The sequence below is a fragment of the Biomphalaria glabrata genome, chromosome 1 (assembly GCF_947242115.1).
Source record: "Biomphalaria glabrata chromosome 1, xgBioGlab47.1, whole genome shotgun sequence".
Lineage (NCBI taxonomy): Eukaryota > Metazoa > Mollusca > Gastropoda > Planorbidae > Biomphalaria > Biomphalaria glabrata.
Window position 1 is genome coordinate 73236687 of NC_074711.1, and position 19186 is coordinate 73255872.

Sequence of the window (19186 nt, forward strand, 5' to 3'; positions counted from 1 at the left end):
TACACTTGTTAAAAACATTAGTATCAATAAAGCTAACTTTCTTTTTGTATACATTTTACTGTCAGAATATATGTGAGATCAATAATATTGATTAATGATATTGATAATTAATTAGGTCACCAATTTTTAAATCTGCTGAAGTGGGAAATGCCAAATTTCACCTGAAAAGTGAATGTAGTACTTAATTTCAAATTCAGTTTTGATTGTATTCTGTGATGTTTTGCAAATACTCTCAGATTCTTCTCTCCACCAGCAGGTGCTGTTGTCTTGAATAGTCTGGTGTTTTACTATTTTTACAACCAGAAGTGAAGGATCTGCGAAATACATGGGCAGCTTGTCCTTTTGTATTGCTCAACTCTTTTACCAAATAGACGCTGAAAACTCTGAGCATGCTTTTCAGCCATTAGCAATTATTTGATCGTGGGGGATTTTTTACTTCAATGAAGCGCCACTTGCTTTTACGTTCTCCACATGTGAAACGGATACAATTTTCATCAGATTACTTTCTATTTGTTCCAGAGACTTTGGTTGCTTACTGGTTGATAAAGTGAATAGATCTTTTGGATCTTGAATGTCTATTACATGTTGATGATATCTTATCTGAACTAATAAAGCATTTCTGTAGTTTTCTTTGGAATAATCTTTTTTTTTCTTTTCAATATACTCTAAATTCCATAGACCTAGCAATGCAACCAAGTCTCTGGTAAATTGGATGGTATGCTTCAAGCTTTGATTGTTTCATCTTCTTGTTTCTGCTGTATTTCTTTCAGCTTCTCTTTTTGCGAAAAAACAAGGTGTTTTTAATGTCATTTTATAGCCGCCCTTATATAAAGTCAGTTTCAGCCTGATTTCTGCTAGCACAGACTCTAGCTTTTTAGGAGGAAGAGACAGAAACCACGTCATTGGCATATTATTAATCCATAGAATTATGGTTTCCATCGAATCGATGCAATGCCAATGTCGGCAATGTTAGTGGATGATTTAGCCCTAAGCAGATTGCCAAGAAGGGCAAAGTTTCTTTCAGTTTCAGAGGCTAAAACTCAAATGGCAAAGGACACAGTTCCGACGTCAGTCGTCAGTTGCAGAGCGGGAAGAGTGGAGAGATTTTTAAAAAAATCGGATTAGCATGGTATGCCATGATAAATTGATAATGATATCATGGTTACTAGATCTAAAACTAGTCTAGATCTTTGTCCACATTTTGCTTACAATATATAGTGATCTAGATCTAGAGTAATATTATTTCTAGTAGACTCTAAGTATCTAATAAATTCTATATCGAATACCAGTACATTCTTAGATGTTTTCATCAAACAACATGAAAACGAACATTGTCTAAAAATTAAATTCGCTTTAAAGTTTAAAACCACCATTTTTTTTTAAGATTACGGTATTGGAAATAAATAATTAATTCGACTTTTTGAGGGGTTTGTAGCTAGCGCGATATATTGATCTAAATAATATTATAGGCCTAGATCTATATACAAATAATATACATTCTAGATCTAGAACTAAACTCTAGATAGCTCACGGCTTATATAGATTTCTCAGCCACTAAAGACAAATAATTCATTAAGTTAAATGCAATGTTCAAGTAAAATAAATAAATAATGATAACGAGAAAATCGAAAACGAAACAAAACGAAATAGTAATTCGCCGGGGAACGGAAACTAAAACTAAAATACCAATTAAAACGAAAGAAGAAAAAAAACAACAACTTCATTTGTCATTTAATCTCGTTTTCCTATATATAATATAGTCAGAAAAAATAGATCTAGAGCTAAGTCTATTCTAGATCTAGTTATCATTATTATGTTGTGTTTTCTTTGGGATCTAGCTAGATCAACATCTAGATAGATCTATATGCATATTTCTTTGGAAACTGGTTATCTAGATATAAATTAACTAAGTCGACTAAGACTAGATTCTAGTAACTAGTTACTAGATCTAATCTAGATTTAAATTTATAATTAAATATATAGATCTAGATCTAGGCCAATATATAGGCTACTATATAGAATCTAGATCTTGCAAAAAGCAATTTATCACACACACACACAATTTAAAGCTTAATAAGCCTTTTTTTTCGGCCTAGATATTTACATCTAGATATATCTTGTTTATCGTTTAATTAAAAATGAAGAGGGTTTCTGGAGGTGGACGCAAGCAGGAAAGCTTTGTGTGGGAATATTTTCGGTACGATGCCGATAGCGACAAGAGTGTTTGTTTGTGCATTGTTTCCAATGCAAATAACTCGCAAGTAGAATGTGGAAAGGCTTTGAAAGGTAAAAATTCCACAAACCTAAAAACTCATTTAGAGAGTTTTCATGTTGAGGCGTACAACAATGTTATCGAAAAGGAAAAGACAAAAGTCAAATTTTCAGCAATGAACAATCCCAACCGTGCCAATTCTGCTAAATCGGCAGCACCGGCGAAAATTGGTAGGCTTACATTTCTTCATTCAAGTATTATAAAATATTACTTTTAGTTGTAGATTTTACTTTGATCTAGTAGGCCCTATTATATAGGCCTAGATAATAGTAGATATTAATATATTTTAGATTTCGATTTCATATACAGGCCTCGTTTAGTCACTAGAGCTACATTGTCCATAAACATCTGTAGCCTAAATAGGGCCTATAATTTATTCATAACCTCATTTAATTGTTTTTTTCATGTTTAATTTCATCCAGCCGTTCTGACCACGTGGGAGCATAGTTGGGAGGTTTGGGCTAAGATGTAAATTAATCTTCAATATTCTGAAAAAAAACGTGCAAAACAATATATAGGCCTACAAACATTAATTTATAATAGGCCTTAAGCGCTGCAACTTCATTGGTTAAAATAAAACACATCGTACTCCTCTCTTAACGAGTAGGCCCTACCAGAGTTTGCGACAAGCTTGTGGAGTGACCCATTATTGTCGTTTTATAACGAAATTTCGAATCTATGTATGTCAGTCGCACGAACCGACCAATATTTTCTACGCGTGCGACGTACGGTGACAGCACAGTCACAGATGTTGTGTACAAAAGTTCGTCAGCCGCAACTGGCAACACATTGCCAGAAATTGTAATTGTCAAAAGAGTTGTGTCTAAGACTCTTGGAACTCCAGGCCCACGGAATCTCCCATCTTTTTTGCCTGTCTGAACGACTGTTAATCTGTCTGGGAGGGATCCAAGCAGATATTATTTATTACATCCACATTAGGCTCGGGTTTATAGAGGCGAGGCTGAGCACACCGGAAAAAATCCACCTTATTCCTCTCTTCTAGGCATACCAACGGGTGTTCTGTTTTACTCGAGAAGCAGATCTTTTATCGACATCACTCTTAGTCTTTTGTCCTCAGTTTTTGGCCATGAAACTTTTTTTTTTGCTCTGATATTTCGCTAAGCTTAATGTTACGGTCGAAACCCGGTCGCGAAATGGCCAAGACGCGTGGCCAATATCCAGTGTAGGGGAAATTCAAAGTTTTTATTTTACTTTGACAGGCCACTTCGCAAAATGTCGCGAAGTCCGTGGCCAATACGCTATGTGATGATGCGCGACTGTCCGGTAAGTAGCGCAGCTGTAGATACCTGTATAAAATCGACAGGCTTAGCTTTGACCATAATTTTCATTTTGTTTGCTATTTTTTTTTTTAAAGAGAGTGTCTTTGACTTCTTTTTACAAAGATTACTCACTCTGTCTGTGATAAAAAGTTTGTACACGTTATTTCTCCCACACCTAGCCTCGGATCAAGCTGAAATTGTGCACACTTATTTCTTTTACCTGACAAACATTAATCATTTTAAAAAATTAACTAATTCGTTAATTAACTTTCGGTAATTATCTATTTTGTTTTATACCGGTATCGAACAAGAGAAAGATAATGTACTTCACTGATGTGGTGGTATAAGCTAAATTAACCCCTTTTTATACTTTGCTTGAAACTTTTAAGTTAGCAATAGACAACTATAAAACCTTCAATTTTTATAAGCTATTCTCTGGCAAAGTAGTTTGTGTGTTGGCTTGGGGAGGCTTAAATTGAGCTCTTGAGTGCGAATTCAGTTCGTTCATTTTTTTTAAAATAAATACATTTAAAAGTTATCACGGCAATATACAGCCTTCTTTATTTCTCTCACCCCCCCCCCCCTTTTTTTTTTTTTCAACTGGTCCAGACAAGTGAAAGGATCATAGCCTATTGAGAAAGCTAAAAACATGAAATAGAGCTACATAAAAACAAAACAATTGGTAAAAATATTTCTAATCGCACAGATTTATTAATGTTAGTATAGTTCCATGGTTAGTCCAGATCTATTACAAATTTAATTACATGACTGATCACAACTAATTGATACAACTAGGGCCTACGCTTAATATAAGCTTAGTTTAAAAAAAAAAACATTTTTTTTATAATTTGATTATTATTATTTTGCCAAAAAAAAATACAAAATCTGCTCGCGATCCTTTAATTTCGACTTTGGTCGTTCATCCCTTGGAAGGAGTCAGCGAGAGCTTCTGCGGGCTACAAGACTATCACTTCCACTATTTGAATGTTTTTTTTTATATTTTTTTTCTTCTGTGAATTAGCATGCATATTAGTTTAGTAGTGTATTGGGTATCTGGTCAATTGTTCGCGCGTCAATTGTTCGCGTGTCAATAGTTCGCGCGTCAATTGTTCACTTGGTCATTTCATCCCCGGTCACTTCATCCCCCGTTCATTTCATCCCCCGGTCACTTCATCCCCAATTAAATATTTTATATATAAATATGATTATGTAGAATGATCAAAGGCCAAGGTGTGGTACAAGTAGTGGAAATCTTTTGAGAGATAGAAGTGCGATTAGAATAAATATGACCGTGCCGCTGATAACTTATCATCAAAGGCCAAGGTGTGGTGCAAGTAGAGGAAATCTTTTGAGAGATAGAAGTGCGATTAGAATAAATATGACCGTGCCGCTGATAACTTATCATCAAAGGCCAAGGTGTGGTGCAAGTAGAGGAAATCTTTTGAGAGATAGAAGTGCGATTAGAATAAATATGACCGTGCCGCTGATAACTTATCATTAAAGGCCTAGGTGTGGTGGAAGTACGACCATCTTTCACTTTATTTTATTTTTAAATCGCTCTTGAAAATGGAGGCGTCATTTTTAGCCTTGAAATAAAGTTTTATTTTGTTAATCACTTCAACTATTCTCGGGATATCATGTCGCCTGAATAAGTTTTGCTTGAATTCCTTTTCAACATTAAAGTTACAAATTGTGTTATAGGACTTTATTTCTATCGATATTTCATTTCTACATGTAATTATGCAAGTATGTATTTTGTTTATTGATATTCACTTTAGATTTCGAAACTGCTGGGCCTATATTTATGTGAACATTTAATGATTTTTAAAATTACAATTTGTTAGATAAAATGATCAGGTGATGAAAATATCAGGGGATGAAATGACCGGGGGATGAAGTATGTGTATGTTTAAAATATTTTTAACAAGTAAATTAAAAAAAAAATTTTTTTTAAATTTATTTCAGATGAGAATTTTTAAAACGACAAAGAGGGGTTCAAAAATATATTGCACAGTTTTCTAATTGACCCATGGAGGTCACATTTGGAAGAAGTGAAAAAGGGAAACAGACAGTTTTATATAGAGCAGTGATGCCCAACATAAATCGACCTGCGGGCCATTTTAATTTCCGACACTGGTGTCGCGGGCCACATAAGGGAAAGGTACAGAAAACGAATTGAAATTGATCTGAAACTATTTGATTAGAAACCCGTGGATCTAGCATTGATGGGATAGTATTGTCTTTTTTTTTTTTCATGCTTCGGATCATTTCTCTACTAAAAATATGAGCGACAGTGTAGCTAGCTTTAGGCCTACCAACGACTCATATTCTTGACTCTTTTTGGTAAATAACATTAATCTTCCAATCTCTAGACGTAGTTTTAAACAATCTTTTGATTCCAATGACGTCAAATTTGTTTTATAATGGCGTTTCTTTACTTTATTTACAACTCAAATATATTGGCTTATTATCATGTTCTGCCAAAAAGTAAAGGTCCTTTCTGTTTTTATAAATTCTACATTAAGAGTCCAATCTCATAAACGCACAAATGTTAGTCATGGTACCAATCAATCGGAGAAACATTGAGGGCCCTAACGTAGGGAAAGAGACATTTTTCAACCTTTTCTTTAGGGGGGGAGGGTTAGCGGATTTTTCTACAATTTGTGCCGACATTTCGGCGGGCCGGATGGAACCACGTCGCGGCCCGTACTTTGGGCATCACTGATATAGAGGATTTGAATATTGGAAGGATAGAGACAATAAATGTGGGACAACAGCGTGGAAATGTTGTAAAACGAAAACACATGCTTGCAGAGCACGCATAGTAAGGTCAGGAAGTCAAGTTGTCAGCACTAGACAACCAGAACATTCACATGAAGGAAACCATTCACAGTCTTGAGCTAAAAAAGCAGTAGGGGAAATGAAACATCTAATGGCAGAACTGACAGCGACGCCCAGTACGAGCCAAGCGGCTATAGTTCCTCGATTACCAAATCACGTGCTCATGGCTTTACCAAAATCTTCCTTGATTAAGCGAACACTTTCGAGGAAAAAACAGAAACTGAGCACTGCCACCAGCAGTTCAGTTCCATTACCACCTTTGCCAAACAATCATAATTTTGTAATCCCAGAGGAATTTCAATCTATGGTTATGCATGATTCAGGTCGAGGTAATGATAGGTTGTTGATATTTGGGTGTGCGGAACTATTAGATGGCTTAGCTCGAGCTGAAGAGCTCGGTGATGGAACGTTTAAAGTTGTTCCAGGGCTTTTTTTTTATCAACTATATACCATTCATTTCTGTTATGCTCAGAGTGTTAACCCTGCAGCTGTGTATTGTTTATTGATAAACAAGACAGCTGATACATATACAAAGATGTTGAGACAGCTGGCTCTTCTCATTCCAACAGCTGCACCTAGAACCATTTTAGTTGTTTACTTTACTGTTATGATTGATATTCATTCTGATTTTAATTAAATATTGGCCTATATATAGTATATTACATTGTGATTTTATGTTTATGTTAAGGTTTGTTTATTATTCTGAATTATTGATCTTTCATTGGTTTAAAGTATGAGGCAATTGGCACTCGAACAATTGGCACGCAAACAATTGACGCGCGAACAGTTGACAAGCCAATAGTACTTTTGTTAAAAGAATGTTTTTAAAGCTGAGTTTCCTTTTTTCTACTACAGATTGACAATTAATTTTTTTTCAACAGAAAGAAAAGCTCCTGATATTGAGATAGATAAGGCTGTTCGTGAATCTAAAAAGTTTCCTCTTCAAAGCTGTTGGCCTACTCACTCCAACATGATGTCCAATGAAGGTCAGTTACAGCACTCAACACAGACTTCCAACCTAGGAATGGCTCAGCCTGTCCAATGTAAAATAAACAAACAAAATGGAAGTGACCAGAAGGTGTCTACTGGACCTGGATGGGAAAATATTTACAGAACTGCACAGAACATCTGTTTTCCTGAAACAAAAGTTGCGTGTGGAAACATAGTGGGTGATTACCTTGAAGACTTAGCTCGTGGCATTGGTTGTCCAGTAGAATATGTTCTGGTTCCGTTACTGCCTTGTATTGGAGGTAAGGGATTCACTACCAAACATTAGCCTATAAGCTGTGGGACTTTGAGATATTTTATTAATATTTTAATATGTTTCAAAGCCCTTGCACTAAAAAATAAAGTAATTCATTTCTGCCAGGTTTTGTAAGGTTGTAAGTACCAGAAGTGGTAATGGATAAAGCAGTCTACTACCTTTAAAATGCTTCCAATGGCATGTGTATCAAAAAGCTTCTGACAACTAGTCCAACTCCTGGCCTTCATGGCTGTCCAGCAAAACAGTAATCACTGACAGGACAAGGGGAAAGGGCAAGTAATTGGCACCTAAACCAGTAAGCTTATGACAGGAGGGGGCTCATAAGCCTTGGTTGGCTATTCACTTAGAAAAAAGAAAACTCTGAATCCAAACTTCTGCTGTCTTGCAGCTTTACCCCAAACAAAGGCTTTGGAAGTCAAGCCTAAGGAAAAAGTCAGGAGTTGGTGAGACAGAATGCATATGTTCTTTGGACATTTCAGCTGCGATAGATGATTGACAGTTGAGCTATGACTGAAGAAGGCCACAGATAGTGAGAGACATTTCTGTCATAAGAATTTCTGATAATTATGTACAAATAAGTTAATATTTAAAAGAAAGAAACAAAGCAAGATCTTGGTTAAAGCAATTCTATTTACATATCCTTTCTTCAAAAAGTTAACTTTTAAGGTTTAATTGGCATTATCAACTCATCTTAACTACACACCTTGTTCTAAGGGTCTGAGGAATGGGTAAAGTAATGAAGGTTCAACTGTAATATTTTTTTTAAGAACTAAGTATTAAAAAAAAAAAGTATTTCTAATAAATTTCTATCAAGGTCTATTGGGCACCAAGACATCCATACGAGTACACAAAGCCTGGACTGAGCCCCCAGTTGTCTGGAGTATGGTTGGGGCTGGAGGTGGGACAAGAAGATCAGCAGTTATTCGTCAACTTCTTGGTCCCATCCTCGAGCTTCAAGCACAGAAAGAAACACAAGAACGACAACTTGGAAACCAACATTCGAATGAGCGTTGTGAGAAAACATCCACAGCTTCTGGTGAAAACAGAACTCTTTTTTCGGGGAAGTAAAACCTTTTCTTCTGCTTTTCTAGTACAATAGAAAGAGTTTTCAGACCATTTTTTCATTGCTAATAACATGAAGCTGTGATAATATATTTTTTTCTTTTTTAATATCTAGGAACACGTTTAACACTTCCAGTACTGACAGATGTTTTGAATCAAAATAAGGGGCATGCCTTTAGTCTGACAGAAAATGTAGAATATTTTCATGAAATACTGATGCAACCCTCAGGATCCTCTCATCTGGCATCAGTCATGGAGGATCTGTATGAGGGTCTGCCACAAGTTGCAGTTGAAGATGGCAGAGTGTCCAGGTTATTAGGATCCAACTTTTGTTATGGAGGTATAACTAAACTCATTATCTTATCTTCTTATCTTATATAATAGAGACGTTACTTCAAAAAAGATGATTACATCCTACACGTCATGCATTTAAATTAATGTATAGAATTATTTCAAAAAGAAATCCTAATGGCTTCACTTACCAGTCCTATTATATTAGATGTTTTATTTTCTTGCTTCCTCACAGTACAATAACTCTTCCTGTCAGAGTTATGTCTCTTTTGTACTGGTCCAACAATATCTTCCCATATTCCTTTTGTTTTGAACTGTCTTCTGGTTACTTCCATTCAGCTTTTTAAATTAACATTGTACAGATAAGTTTAGCCTATCAATTAACACTATTCTTTAAATAGCCAAAGTATGACAACCAGTTACTATTTTAAAAAAAAACACTTTTTCAATTAGTATAATTTTAAATGAGACCCAGGGTGTGTTTTTGATAATCCTATCAGTATTATGTACACATCCTTAGTGTACTATCATAATATGCAGTCACTACCAAAACATCAAGTTAATTATTGAAGAGAATGACAATAGTTTTAAATAAATGTATCTGTAACTTTAATTCTGATATAAACATTACAGTTTCATTTTTTTGTTTGTGATCAACAATGACATGCTTATTAAACTAATCAGTTTGTTGTCCAAATAATTATTTGAAATTGCTGATAGTTCAGCTGGAATTGATTCTTGGCTGCCAATCTTAATTTAAGATTTTTGTTATGGTATGGTTGGATTAGAGTAGTTTTGCATTGTTTTAGAAAATCTGGGGGGGGGAATACCATCGCATCCGGGTGCTTTGCGGGCGGCAATGTTGTCTATGGCTTTGTTGAGCTCTGAAAGGGTGGGTGTTTCATCTAGCTCGTTCATTGTGGGTAATTGTATGATGGCCTTAAGGGCTGAGTCAGAGACTGAGCTTGTGGCGTAGAGCTCAGAGTAATGTTCAACCCATCTGTGCATTTGTTGGCGATCAGGTATTCCCAGCATCTCTACAGCCCTCAGACATGTGCTGGCTTGGACATGTTCGCCGGAGGGAGGACAAGCGCATCCCGAAAGTCATCCTCTATGGTCGACTCGCGACTGGCACAAGAAAAACTGGTCGCCCCCACCTCCTTTACATAGATGTAATAAAATGTGACTTCAAATCAGTGAACATCAATACTGACAATTGGGAAGACATAGCTCTAGACCGCAACAGATGGAGAGAGACAGTGACCAAAAAAGCTATGGACAGTGAAAGTACATGGGTCTCATCTCAGGAAGAAAAACGTACAATCCGAAAAACGGCCAGCTCCTCTACCACCGAAGCAAAAGCCACCTTAACCTGCGCTATCTGTGGACAGGAGTGTCTCTCCAAAATAGGGCTCCACAGCCACATGAGGAAGTGTGCTCTGAGATGAACCATAGTCGTTCTACGACTGAAGGACGCCAATGAATGATATGGTATGGTAGTGATTTAAAAAGAAAATAATTTGTCATTGATCCAGAATGTAATTAGCTCTCCTGCCATTGTTTAGAAAAGTAAAACTAATGAAATATGTGAACTATACTTTTCTTAGACCTGGAGGAAAACTTTAACACATTCTCTTAGTTTCAAAATTGTTCCCAATAATTTACTGTAAAAAATCACAAACAATGCCCTTTATAGAAGTCTTTAAGTATGTTTGCTGTAGATTAGATGGACATAGGTAGTTACTATTTTGTTAAGTTTTGTTAGATAGGTTTTTTGTTTGATGCTTAAATTAAATTAACCTTTACACATTTGTTCTGACAGCACTTCAGTTCCATGATAATCAATTAACTCTTTCTTTCCATAATTATTTTACATCTTCCAATGGAATTATTCATTTTACTCATTTGTATTTCATTATCCTGTTTTTGATTAAACTTTAAAAACTTTTTGTCTGTAATCAGAAAATGTTTTATTTGGTATAGAATTAAATATAATTGCAGGCTCTTTTTACACAATGCAAATTAATGTTTATAAAACTAAAAATTAATTTAATGTAATTGGGTCAAATCGAAATTGGTATCATCAATTAGGAGAGAAAAAGTTAAGACTTGATAATATTAAAAATACTAAAACAATCAAAATCTTTAAAGTTAATCATTAACATTAAAATAATTGGAAAATGTTTCTCTCTTAAGGTTTTGCAAAGCCGGAGTACATGGTAACAACAATGTTAACATCTCCACCTTGGTTGTCAGCTCGTCTTCTTTTATCCTGTCCCCAATCAGATGACATGAAAGGTGTCTTTGGAGAGCCCACAGATTTAGAAACGTCAGATCTGGAATCCATATACTCTGCTCTCTTTGACTACCATCAAGTGAAGAGGCAATACACTTTTCATTCTGAAGCTTTGAGAAACCTGAGTCAATTTTTTGAAGAAGAGTGGTCAACTGTGCTGAATCAACTGGACCAGAATGAGCACGAAGGCATCATTGGAAAATCCATGGGCCAAATAGTTCGCCTGTGTGGATTACTTAAAGCTTTTGAGAATGCTATACTCTGTGCAAGGGCTAAAGAAGAGGAAAAGGAGGATTTTGAATGGGACTGGACCATTGGAGCAGACATTGTAAAATGTGGAATCGTACTAGGTAAGTATTTCATAGAGGAGAAACTGGCCATGACTTTTATGGTCAGTACAGGTTTCTTCAATCATTCATCAGACATGGACGGCACTGTGAATGGCACTAATGAAAGTGCAACAACACTTCCACAAACTGCCATTCAGGAGAATCATTTCAAACCTAGCTTATTTCCAAACATTCATCCATCTACATCAGCCATATCTGATTCAGGACCATTAAACACAGATTCTGGAAGTCCAAGGCAAGGGTTACAGACCAGGTCCTCTTCTTTTAGTCTGGCTAAGCAGCCAGGAGATGTTGACTTTAGTAACCTACCACATGCACTGACAACTGCAGAAGAAGATGTCAGTGAAATGATGCAAGCAGTAGATTTTGTTCACCTTAACAAGACCCAATTTGTTGCTGTTCACGGAAGGAGAATCAAAAGACTTCTTGAGTGTTATGATGATGGCCATGGTGTGTCTGCTACCACTGCAGCTCAGAAATCTATAACTCCTCCTGTACGTATTGAAGGGACAAACAATCACCACCCAGCATGGGCCAGTGCCTTATTCTTCCAAAAAGTTGCTGATTTAGAGCTAGGCATTGCAGAACAGGGCAGACATCCAACAAATAGAAAAATCTGCTGGAGGTTCAAAAGGAAACCCATCAGTCAGCTACAGGAGAAAGATTTCCAGCTATTGCAATATCTTCGTGTTGAAATGGACAAATATTCTCAGTTTGGATCAGCTTCCTTCAACCCGAGTGTTATGGTCAATTCTGGTCTTCTAACTGTTCCACAAAATAGCAGTCCGAATTCCCAAACTCCAGGTATTTCTAGTCCACGAATGGATGATGACTCAAATAGTCAAAACAGCACAATCAATATTAAAAGTGAGATTTACTGATTGGTTTCTATTATTAGTGATATACAGATTATGTCGGATTTAGAATTCTTTTACAGATCATCAGTCTTGGTAAGTTTCTTTGACTTAAATCAAGGGTGGTGGTGCGACCATCATGATAACAGGAGCAATAACCTTTATTACTGCTACTAGTTCTTATTATTACTTAATCTAAAAGACTCTGCAGCCTAACAAATCTTGCTTCACAATTTTTGTGCTTTTTTAACATTCTTTTCAGAGACGAAAATCATTGCAGTCTCCTAATAGACTATCGTAAATTGATATATTTTTCTCAAAAGCTTTTGTCATTTAGTTCCATCCAATGCTACCTGGTGTTGGTCTATATATTTTGCTGAGGACTTTGTATTTTTGTTACTATCCAAGCTTCACTAGTTTTCATTGCAATAGTTTTTTTTTGTTTTATAAATAATTGTCTAGAACTTTTGATGCTGTTGCTTCTCAGCATTCTTGAATTATGTCTTGCTGCCTGCAGATATTCTTGCCTTCACATCTAGTAACAATTCATTATTTCAGTCTATTAAGGTCCTTGAATATTTAAATTAATTTAGTGTTTCAAATGTATAACATGATTTTAATTCTTTCTTGTTTTTTTTTTAAACTTGTTGCTTTCTGTCTAGTAGGTAGTTAGGCCTATATCATTATAAATTTATTAAAATAAATTTTACTCTTTCTATAAGTATTATAATTTGTTATAAGTTATGTTACTAAAAGTAAAAATAAAATAAAAGTACATTGTATTATAATTTTTCATGTGTCAGACATTTGTGCAAACAACTTGAAATATGATGTATTAAATAAAGTCCTTTTTTGTTGTTTTTATAATAACATTTTTATTGTGATTTTGGAATAGTATCAAATGTATTTTCTTTTTGTAATTGAAAAAACATAACATAGTTTTATTACTGTGTATTTTATATTAAACAAATAACATGCAATAGATGTGTGGATTACTAAATATTATATGCATGGATAGTTTCAGAGACTATAGTAGGAGTAAATAAATACTTGGATGCTTGGGGGCCCTATTAGGGGAAAAACTGACAAAAGTTTTGTGTGGTCTACCTGCCCAAATGTGATATTTTAATCAGAAAAACTAGAACATTTAAAGAAAATCTGATTTTACCATAATACATAGCTTTCTCAATGGTTACTTTTTGTCTTCTGAAACCATTTTGTTTGAAAGGACATATAGTACATTGGCATAACAAGATACCAGTGGGCCCGGGTTTGAGAATATCTTGTTGGCCCCCCACCATTAAGACGAATGTAGTTTTGTGACAAAACAATTGAGTAATCTGAATGTATTGGCATATTTACCAAAAGACATTTCAATACAAGTAGTGTAGTCTTTTTTTTTAATAAGTAGGCCTAATTACCCTTTACGTTTGATTCACTTAGGACTCCAATAATTAACAGTGTCTTTAAAGTTGTTTGTACAATTTCTTAACAGAATCAAACAACTTAAAGGGGTTTGAAATGAATACAAAAAATGTTGTATGAGTTCTATTTCCCATTATACACAGTTAAATTCGGAAAACACTTGTAGATGTAAAACTATTAAACATTGATACAGGCTAACATCTTATTCTATGTCCATTATTTAACAGTAAAGAGATCTAACATTTATTTACTAACATTTTTCTGGCCCTCTGAGTAGAAAAGTCAGTAACTAGTGAATCTATTTCGAAGCTTTTGTCTGTTTCATCAAATAGCCTTTTAATTGTCTGCAATCGTGTAGTAGAGGAAATCAAAAACTATATCAACAGCTCAAGATCCAGCTACTTCAGCAGCCTCAATATTTACACTCTAAACATTCATTCTCCAATGATATACTTCATTCTAATCTTCTTCAGATGACTTTCTGCTGGATCTAGAACTTTCCAACATGTTTAACATACTGTTGATTGCGCTTACAATTTTGTACTGGACAATAAGCAGAACAATGTTATTGAATGTTTCTTATTTTCATCAATAGTGCTGCAGCTGGTTATTGACAGTTCATTATTTATTAAAGAAAGCATGAAAGTCAGTTAGTCCTCTGACTTTTTAAAAAATATTTATTTCTAAATATCAATGAAAGCTTTTTTTTTTTTTTGTAAATTGTATTTTAAACAAAGCAAAAAGAAACAAATTGATCTTTGGAAAAAAAAAAGAATAATTAGCAGCTGTGTTGAAATTTTTATTAGTGACCATCAGGACTATCCCTATAGACCTAATTGTTATTGTCTCCCTCCCCTTTCCTTTTTTTCTGAACAACACATACCACATTTTCTTAACCAAACTCTCCCCCTCCATTCCTGCAATACTATTAATGGTTTTGTGAATATACAGGACAAAAAAAGAATGGAACAATCTGGCAACAATTGTCACCTTAAATAATGATCAGGGCTAGACACCTTTACAATAAACCTGACGGAAAGCCGCTGGTACACTGACTCTGCATTAAAATGCGGATTTATGTTTTAAAATGAATATAAAGTTTCAGTATAAGGTTTAATACATTTTGAGGGAGCTATTTAGATAATATTTTTGAAATCGGTTCTTACTAAAGTTTTATTATTGTTTTCACATTGGTGTCATCCCTTCAAGTGGGTCCCAACAGGTCATGAATCATGGCCCAAAGCGCAATGAGCCCGGTTGTGCCATTTTTGCTATGCCACAGGCCCCTATTGGTCGTGGGCCTGAGTTCATTGAACCCCTTCATGCCATGGATGCTACGCCACTGGATATTGCAGTAAAATTAGTATAGAGTACCATAGATATTGGTAATTATGTTAATTGGATATTTTTTAAGTAACATTTATAACTGGGGACTTATATGTTAAAATATTTTTTTAAGAAAAATATATATCAATTATATATAAAATGTATATATTTTGTGGTGTATAAGCCTCTCATAATTATTTTGAGTCCTTATGAATGCTCTGTGACATGACAAGTGTGTGAGCTTGTTAGTTGTTTTGGTGACCAAATGATATGATGTTGATTGAAACAATGTACATTATGGAACTTACATGTAAAACTTCTTACACTGTTGACAAGATGTAAAAAAGAAATGAGTTTGTATATATTGTTTAATAGTTTTTACAAAAAATTTTTTCATTTTCTAAAATAAAAACTAAATGTTATTGTTCCTTTTTTATTCACTATGTCATTCTGTAATTTCAGGATAAAATAAACCTCTGAAATAAATGTCATTTACTTCTTACAATGTCTCTTTTTTAAAATTGGTTTAGTTAGGTAGGGCGTTCAGGTATCTTCAGTTTATAGCATGCTAGGAACTGGTGCCTACTGATGTCCAGATTTTTCAATGAATTCAGGTTGAAAGTCATTTTTTTTTTCAGAAGGAATGGCACTAAATCAAAACCCCACCTCATTAAATTTTAAGTCATTAAAAAACAAGTATATTGGACCATCATGTCTGTTGTAGTATATGTTTACCATTGATTTTTTCAAGGCGATTTTTATTATTAGATAGATTTTAATATTATTTGAAAAAAAAAGTTATTTAAATATTAAATCCAAGCTCTGTATACAAATTTATTCTTAACTCCCTATATTTAGCATTTTGAAATTCTCTTGAAGATTGCAGACACAAAATATGATAGTGGATTACAATTAAAAGTATATATTAAACAACATGAAAATATAAAACACACTTTTTAAATTAATGCCTTGTTTCAATAATATATTTATTTTGAGTTATTTTCCTCATTATTTATTCTATTCACATACATCAGTAGACTTTTTACAAAAAATTACATATATATATAATATTGAAATTGAATTTTAGACACTAAAAGATAACAACTTTGAAGATTTTCTCATTGTATGATATTTAAAATATTAAATCAAAAAATAAGTTCAGTAAAGTAACAATTGATACAAAGTAACTATTGATACCATAAAACTTGCACAAAAACATTTTTTAAACACACTAATGTTTATATGGAGTGTAATGATCAGCAAATGAGTTTTATGACCTTCGTCCAGACTGAGACTGACCTGAAGGCCTGACTATTGCGTAGTGACATCAGAGTAGCTGCAAAAGTGGATGCTCAATTTAAAACATGCATTTAATAATTCAAAACAATTTTATCAAAGCTTAATTATATTTTATAATATTTAAAAACTTGCACTAAGAAATATGAAACATTTTACAAAACAATCTTATGCTAATAAATTATAAATGACAAATATTTCAATCAATCAGAATATTTATATTTATAATCCTGCTTTGTCTGCATCAGATGTAAAAAAAATATGTAGGTCACAACTGGGCTTGCATAGCCATGTGAAACACTGCACTTACCTTAATCTTTGGAATTGAAGACATTGCTATTGATGCTAAAAACATTAGAATTAAAATTAAAGTCTAATCTTTCCACAAAGAAATGGACATAACAGAATGTATGTTCCAGAAGCTCAAAATTTGAACCAGTGAAATCTGCCCTTGTAAAGTGTCATCAGAGAATGCTGACCATGTCCTTCAAAACTGCATTCTTTACCAAGAGGCCAAGAACTGGCCCCAAAACACCCTTGAAGAAAGATACTGAATGGAGAGTAATAAGTAAATGAACAAAAAAAATATTTAAAAAATCAATTTATCTGCTTACCATGTAAACAAATTCTAGTCTCAAGGTCTGTCTCATCAGTTTCACAGAGTATCAGAACCCAATCAATGACCTGAAATGTGTAGAATCAATATTTAGTGTGGGCTGGGCTTATTACAATCTACCTAATTCTTTAATAAACTCAGGACAATAATAATTAGAAATTTACCAGCATATAAGGCTATAAACTAATTGAGAAGTTCAGCATTTTGAAAGAATTAAAATGTTTTAAAATGATGAATTCAAACCTTTGTCAAGAAACCCTCCCACTGTTTAGTACCCATGGCCCCAATGATGCTAGGGAGGAATTGGATCATGGTAGAATACAATATTCCCAGATTTGGCAGGGGAGGCTCATTTTGGAAACAAACATCAAGGATTTGGCTTTCCTGTTGAGTGATTTTATCCACTGGAGGAGCAAACAGTTTTTGACTGAAACCCCAAAAGTCAAGGTCAGTGCATGCTGGGTAGGTCAGGGTTAACATGCCAGCTGTCACTATATTGGCAATGTACCTGATGACCTGAAGAAATAAACAAGTTGAACATTTCAATAAAGTTAATAGTTTTCATCAGCAATAATTTTATGTGAAGATTCAAATCAGATTTGGTATCAACATTTACAGACTTCAACTACTACATGCATCTGATTCTGTTAGACCAAAAATAGAACAAACTTGAGGACCTTTAAATGTCTTGATTATATGGAAAATTGTATTATGTGAATAGAAAATGTCCAAATATTATTAAGAAAGTAGAAGTATTCACTTTGAGAGGATTGTAAGAAATTTGTATACAGGACTTCAACTTTCTATTCAATAGCAAATAAAAGCTTTATCTAACTTTTCAATTGTTAAAATGTGAAATGAAATGGTGAATGATTCTAGTATAAAGTAACAGGCCAGTTAATGGACATAAATAAAAATGGTACAATTAACATGACAAGGGAGATAACCTTGTGTGTTTGTGTTACAAATCTTTGTAAAATGCACCAATTCTGCAAGAAAGTAAAGTCAGTAACATGAGATATAAAGTTTAACTTAGCTTTACATTAATGGAAAAAAACCCACTAAAATTTAGTTAATATAAAAATTGAAACCTTTGGGAAAAAAACACAAGCCAACTTGTTATCTATTCTGTGAGATATTTTGCATAAAACAAAACATATCCTAATATAGTTAATCTTTTAACCAGAAACACAGAAAGACATTTCAAAGTGCTCAGCTTGATTCATTTGTGAAACATAAGGTGCTCACTAAAGCCTAGTCTACTTGATTCATTTGTGAAACATAAGGTTTACTGAAATGATGTCATAAGGGATGCCACTCACCTTATCTTTGGTTGGAGCTGTGGCAGCTAATGGCATGGCACCAATTACAACAGTACGAGTGTGACCCAACAACTCCAAGAACCACTGCTGCCGAGCTGAAAGACTAGAGTTCTCTCCCTTGTATTTGGAATAAGCACCAAAACAATTGAACAATAACACCATTCCTACCTCCTGGTTCCTGGAGAAAAAAAAGATTTGATATCATACTGTCAACAACAATAAACTGAAAAAACAACACTTTAACTCAACTGATCATAGCACTTATTCAGAATTTCAAGAAATGCCAACTGCTCTGAGATTTTAACCAGTTCTGAGATTTCAAATTGTTTTAAGATCTCAGCCTAAGCAAATTATTAGGAATCGCAAAGCCCAGTGTTTCTTATTTTTACACTTTTATGTCATTACTCAAAGTGAAATTCTTTTCAATGTATCAATGAATAAGAAAATTACAAGCCAAATCAAAACAATTCAATTATAAGCATATTCATTTTTACAATAATTATTTAACATTGAAAGATAAACTCTAAAACCTCAAAATTCAAAACAACCATGGGAAAGTATGGGGCTTAAAGGCAGGGAATCTAAACAATTATTGCCACTAACAGGATATAGATTTAAACTTAGCTTCATCTTTGATGATTAACTTTGGAAGAATCAAATGACTAGCTCCATATCTATAAAGATGAGCTGT

At 34.1% G+C, this 19186-nt stretch overlaps 3 protein-coding genes across 6 annotated transcripts in view; 2 read left to right on the forward strand and 1 right to left on the reverse strand.

Moving 5' to 3' along the window:
- The first annotated feature begins 1679 nt into the window (after positions 1-1679).
- LOC129923247 (uncharacterized) lies at positions 1680-8740 on the forward strand. Its single transcript, XM_056013424.1, has 3 exons — positions 1680-2442; positions 7275-7643; positions 8472-8740. Exons 1-3 carry the CDS (start codon positions 2139-2141, stop codon positions 8723-8725), a joined length of 927 nt encoding a protein of 308 aa, XP_055869399.1. The 5' UTR covers positions 1680-2138; the 3' UTR covers positions 8726-8740.
- Positions 8741-8927: 187 nt separating this feature from the next.
- Positions 8928-15766, forward strand: LOC129923245 (uncharacterized). Its single transcript, XM_056013381.1, has 2 exons — positions 8928-9059; positions 11207-15766. The coding sequence occupies exons 1-2, from the start codon at positions 8936-8938 to the stop codon at positions 12535-12537; spliced, it is 1455 nt and encodes a 484-aa protein (XP_055869356.1). The 5' UTR covers positions 8928-8935; the 3' UTR covers positions 12538-15766.
- Positions 15767-15849: 83 nt separating this feature from the next.
- Positions 15850-19186, reverse strand: part of LOC106074717 (focadhesin-like) — a 256547-nt gene continuing 253210 nt past the window's right edge. For all 4 annotated transcript variants that reach the window (XM_056013337.1, XM_056013354.1, XM_056013344.1 and 1 more), the window contains 4 exons: positions 18496-18673; positions 17417-17689; positions 17172-17241; positions 15850-16597 (listed from right to left, as the gene is read on the reverse strand). In XM_056013337.1, coding sequence (XP_055869312.1) covers positions 16518-16597; positions 17172-17241; positions 17417-17689; positions 18496-18673 — 601 coding nt within the window. In that variant the 3' untranslated portion in view covers positions 15850-16517. The remainder of the gene's footprint in view (positions 16598-17171; positions 17242-17416; positions 17690-18495; positions 18674-19186) is intronic.

Coding starts and splice junctions, on each gene's coding strand:
- LOC129923247 (XM_056013424.1), top strand. CDS start 2,139: ATGAAGAGGGTTTCTGGAGGTGGACGCAAGCAGGAAAGCTTTGTGTGG. Junction 2,443..7,274: donor GGCAGCACCGGCGAAAATTG/GTAGGCTTACAT, acceptor TTTTTTCAACAG/AAAGAAAAGCTCCTGATATT. Junction 7,644..8,471: donor GTTACTGCCTTGTATTGGAG/GTAAGGGATTCA, acceptor ATTTCTATCAAG/GTCTATTGGGCACCAAGACA.
- LOC129923245 (XM_056013381.1), top strand. CDS start 8,936: ATGCAACCCTCAGGATCCTCTCATCTGGCATCAGTCATGGAGGATCTG. Junction 9,060..11,206: donor ATCCAACTTTTGTTATGGAG/GTATAACTAAAC, acceptor TTCTCTCTTAAG/GTTTTGCAAAGCCGGAGTAC.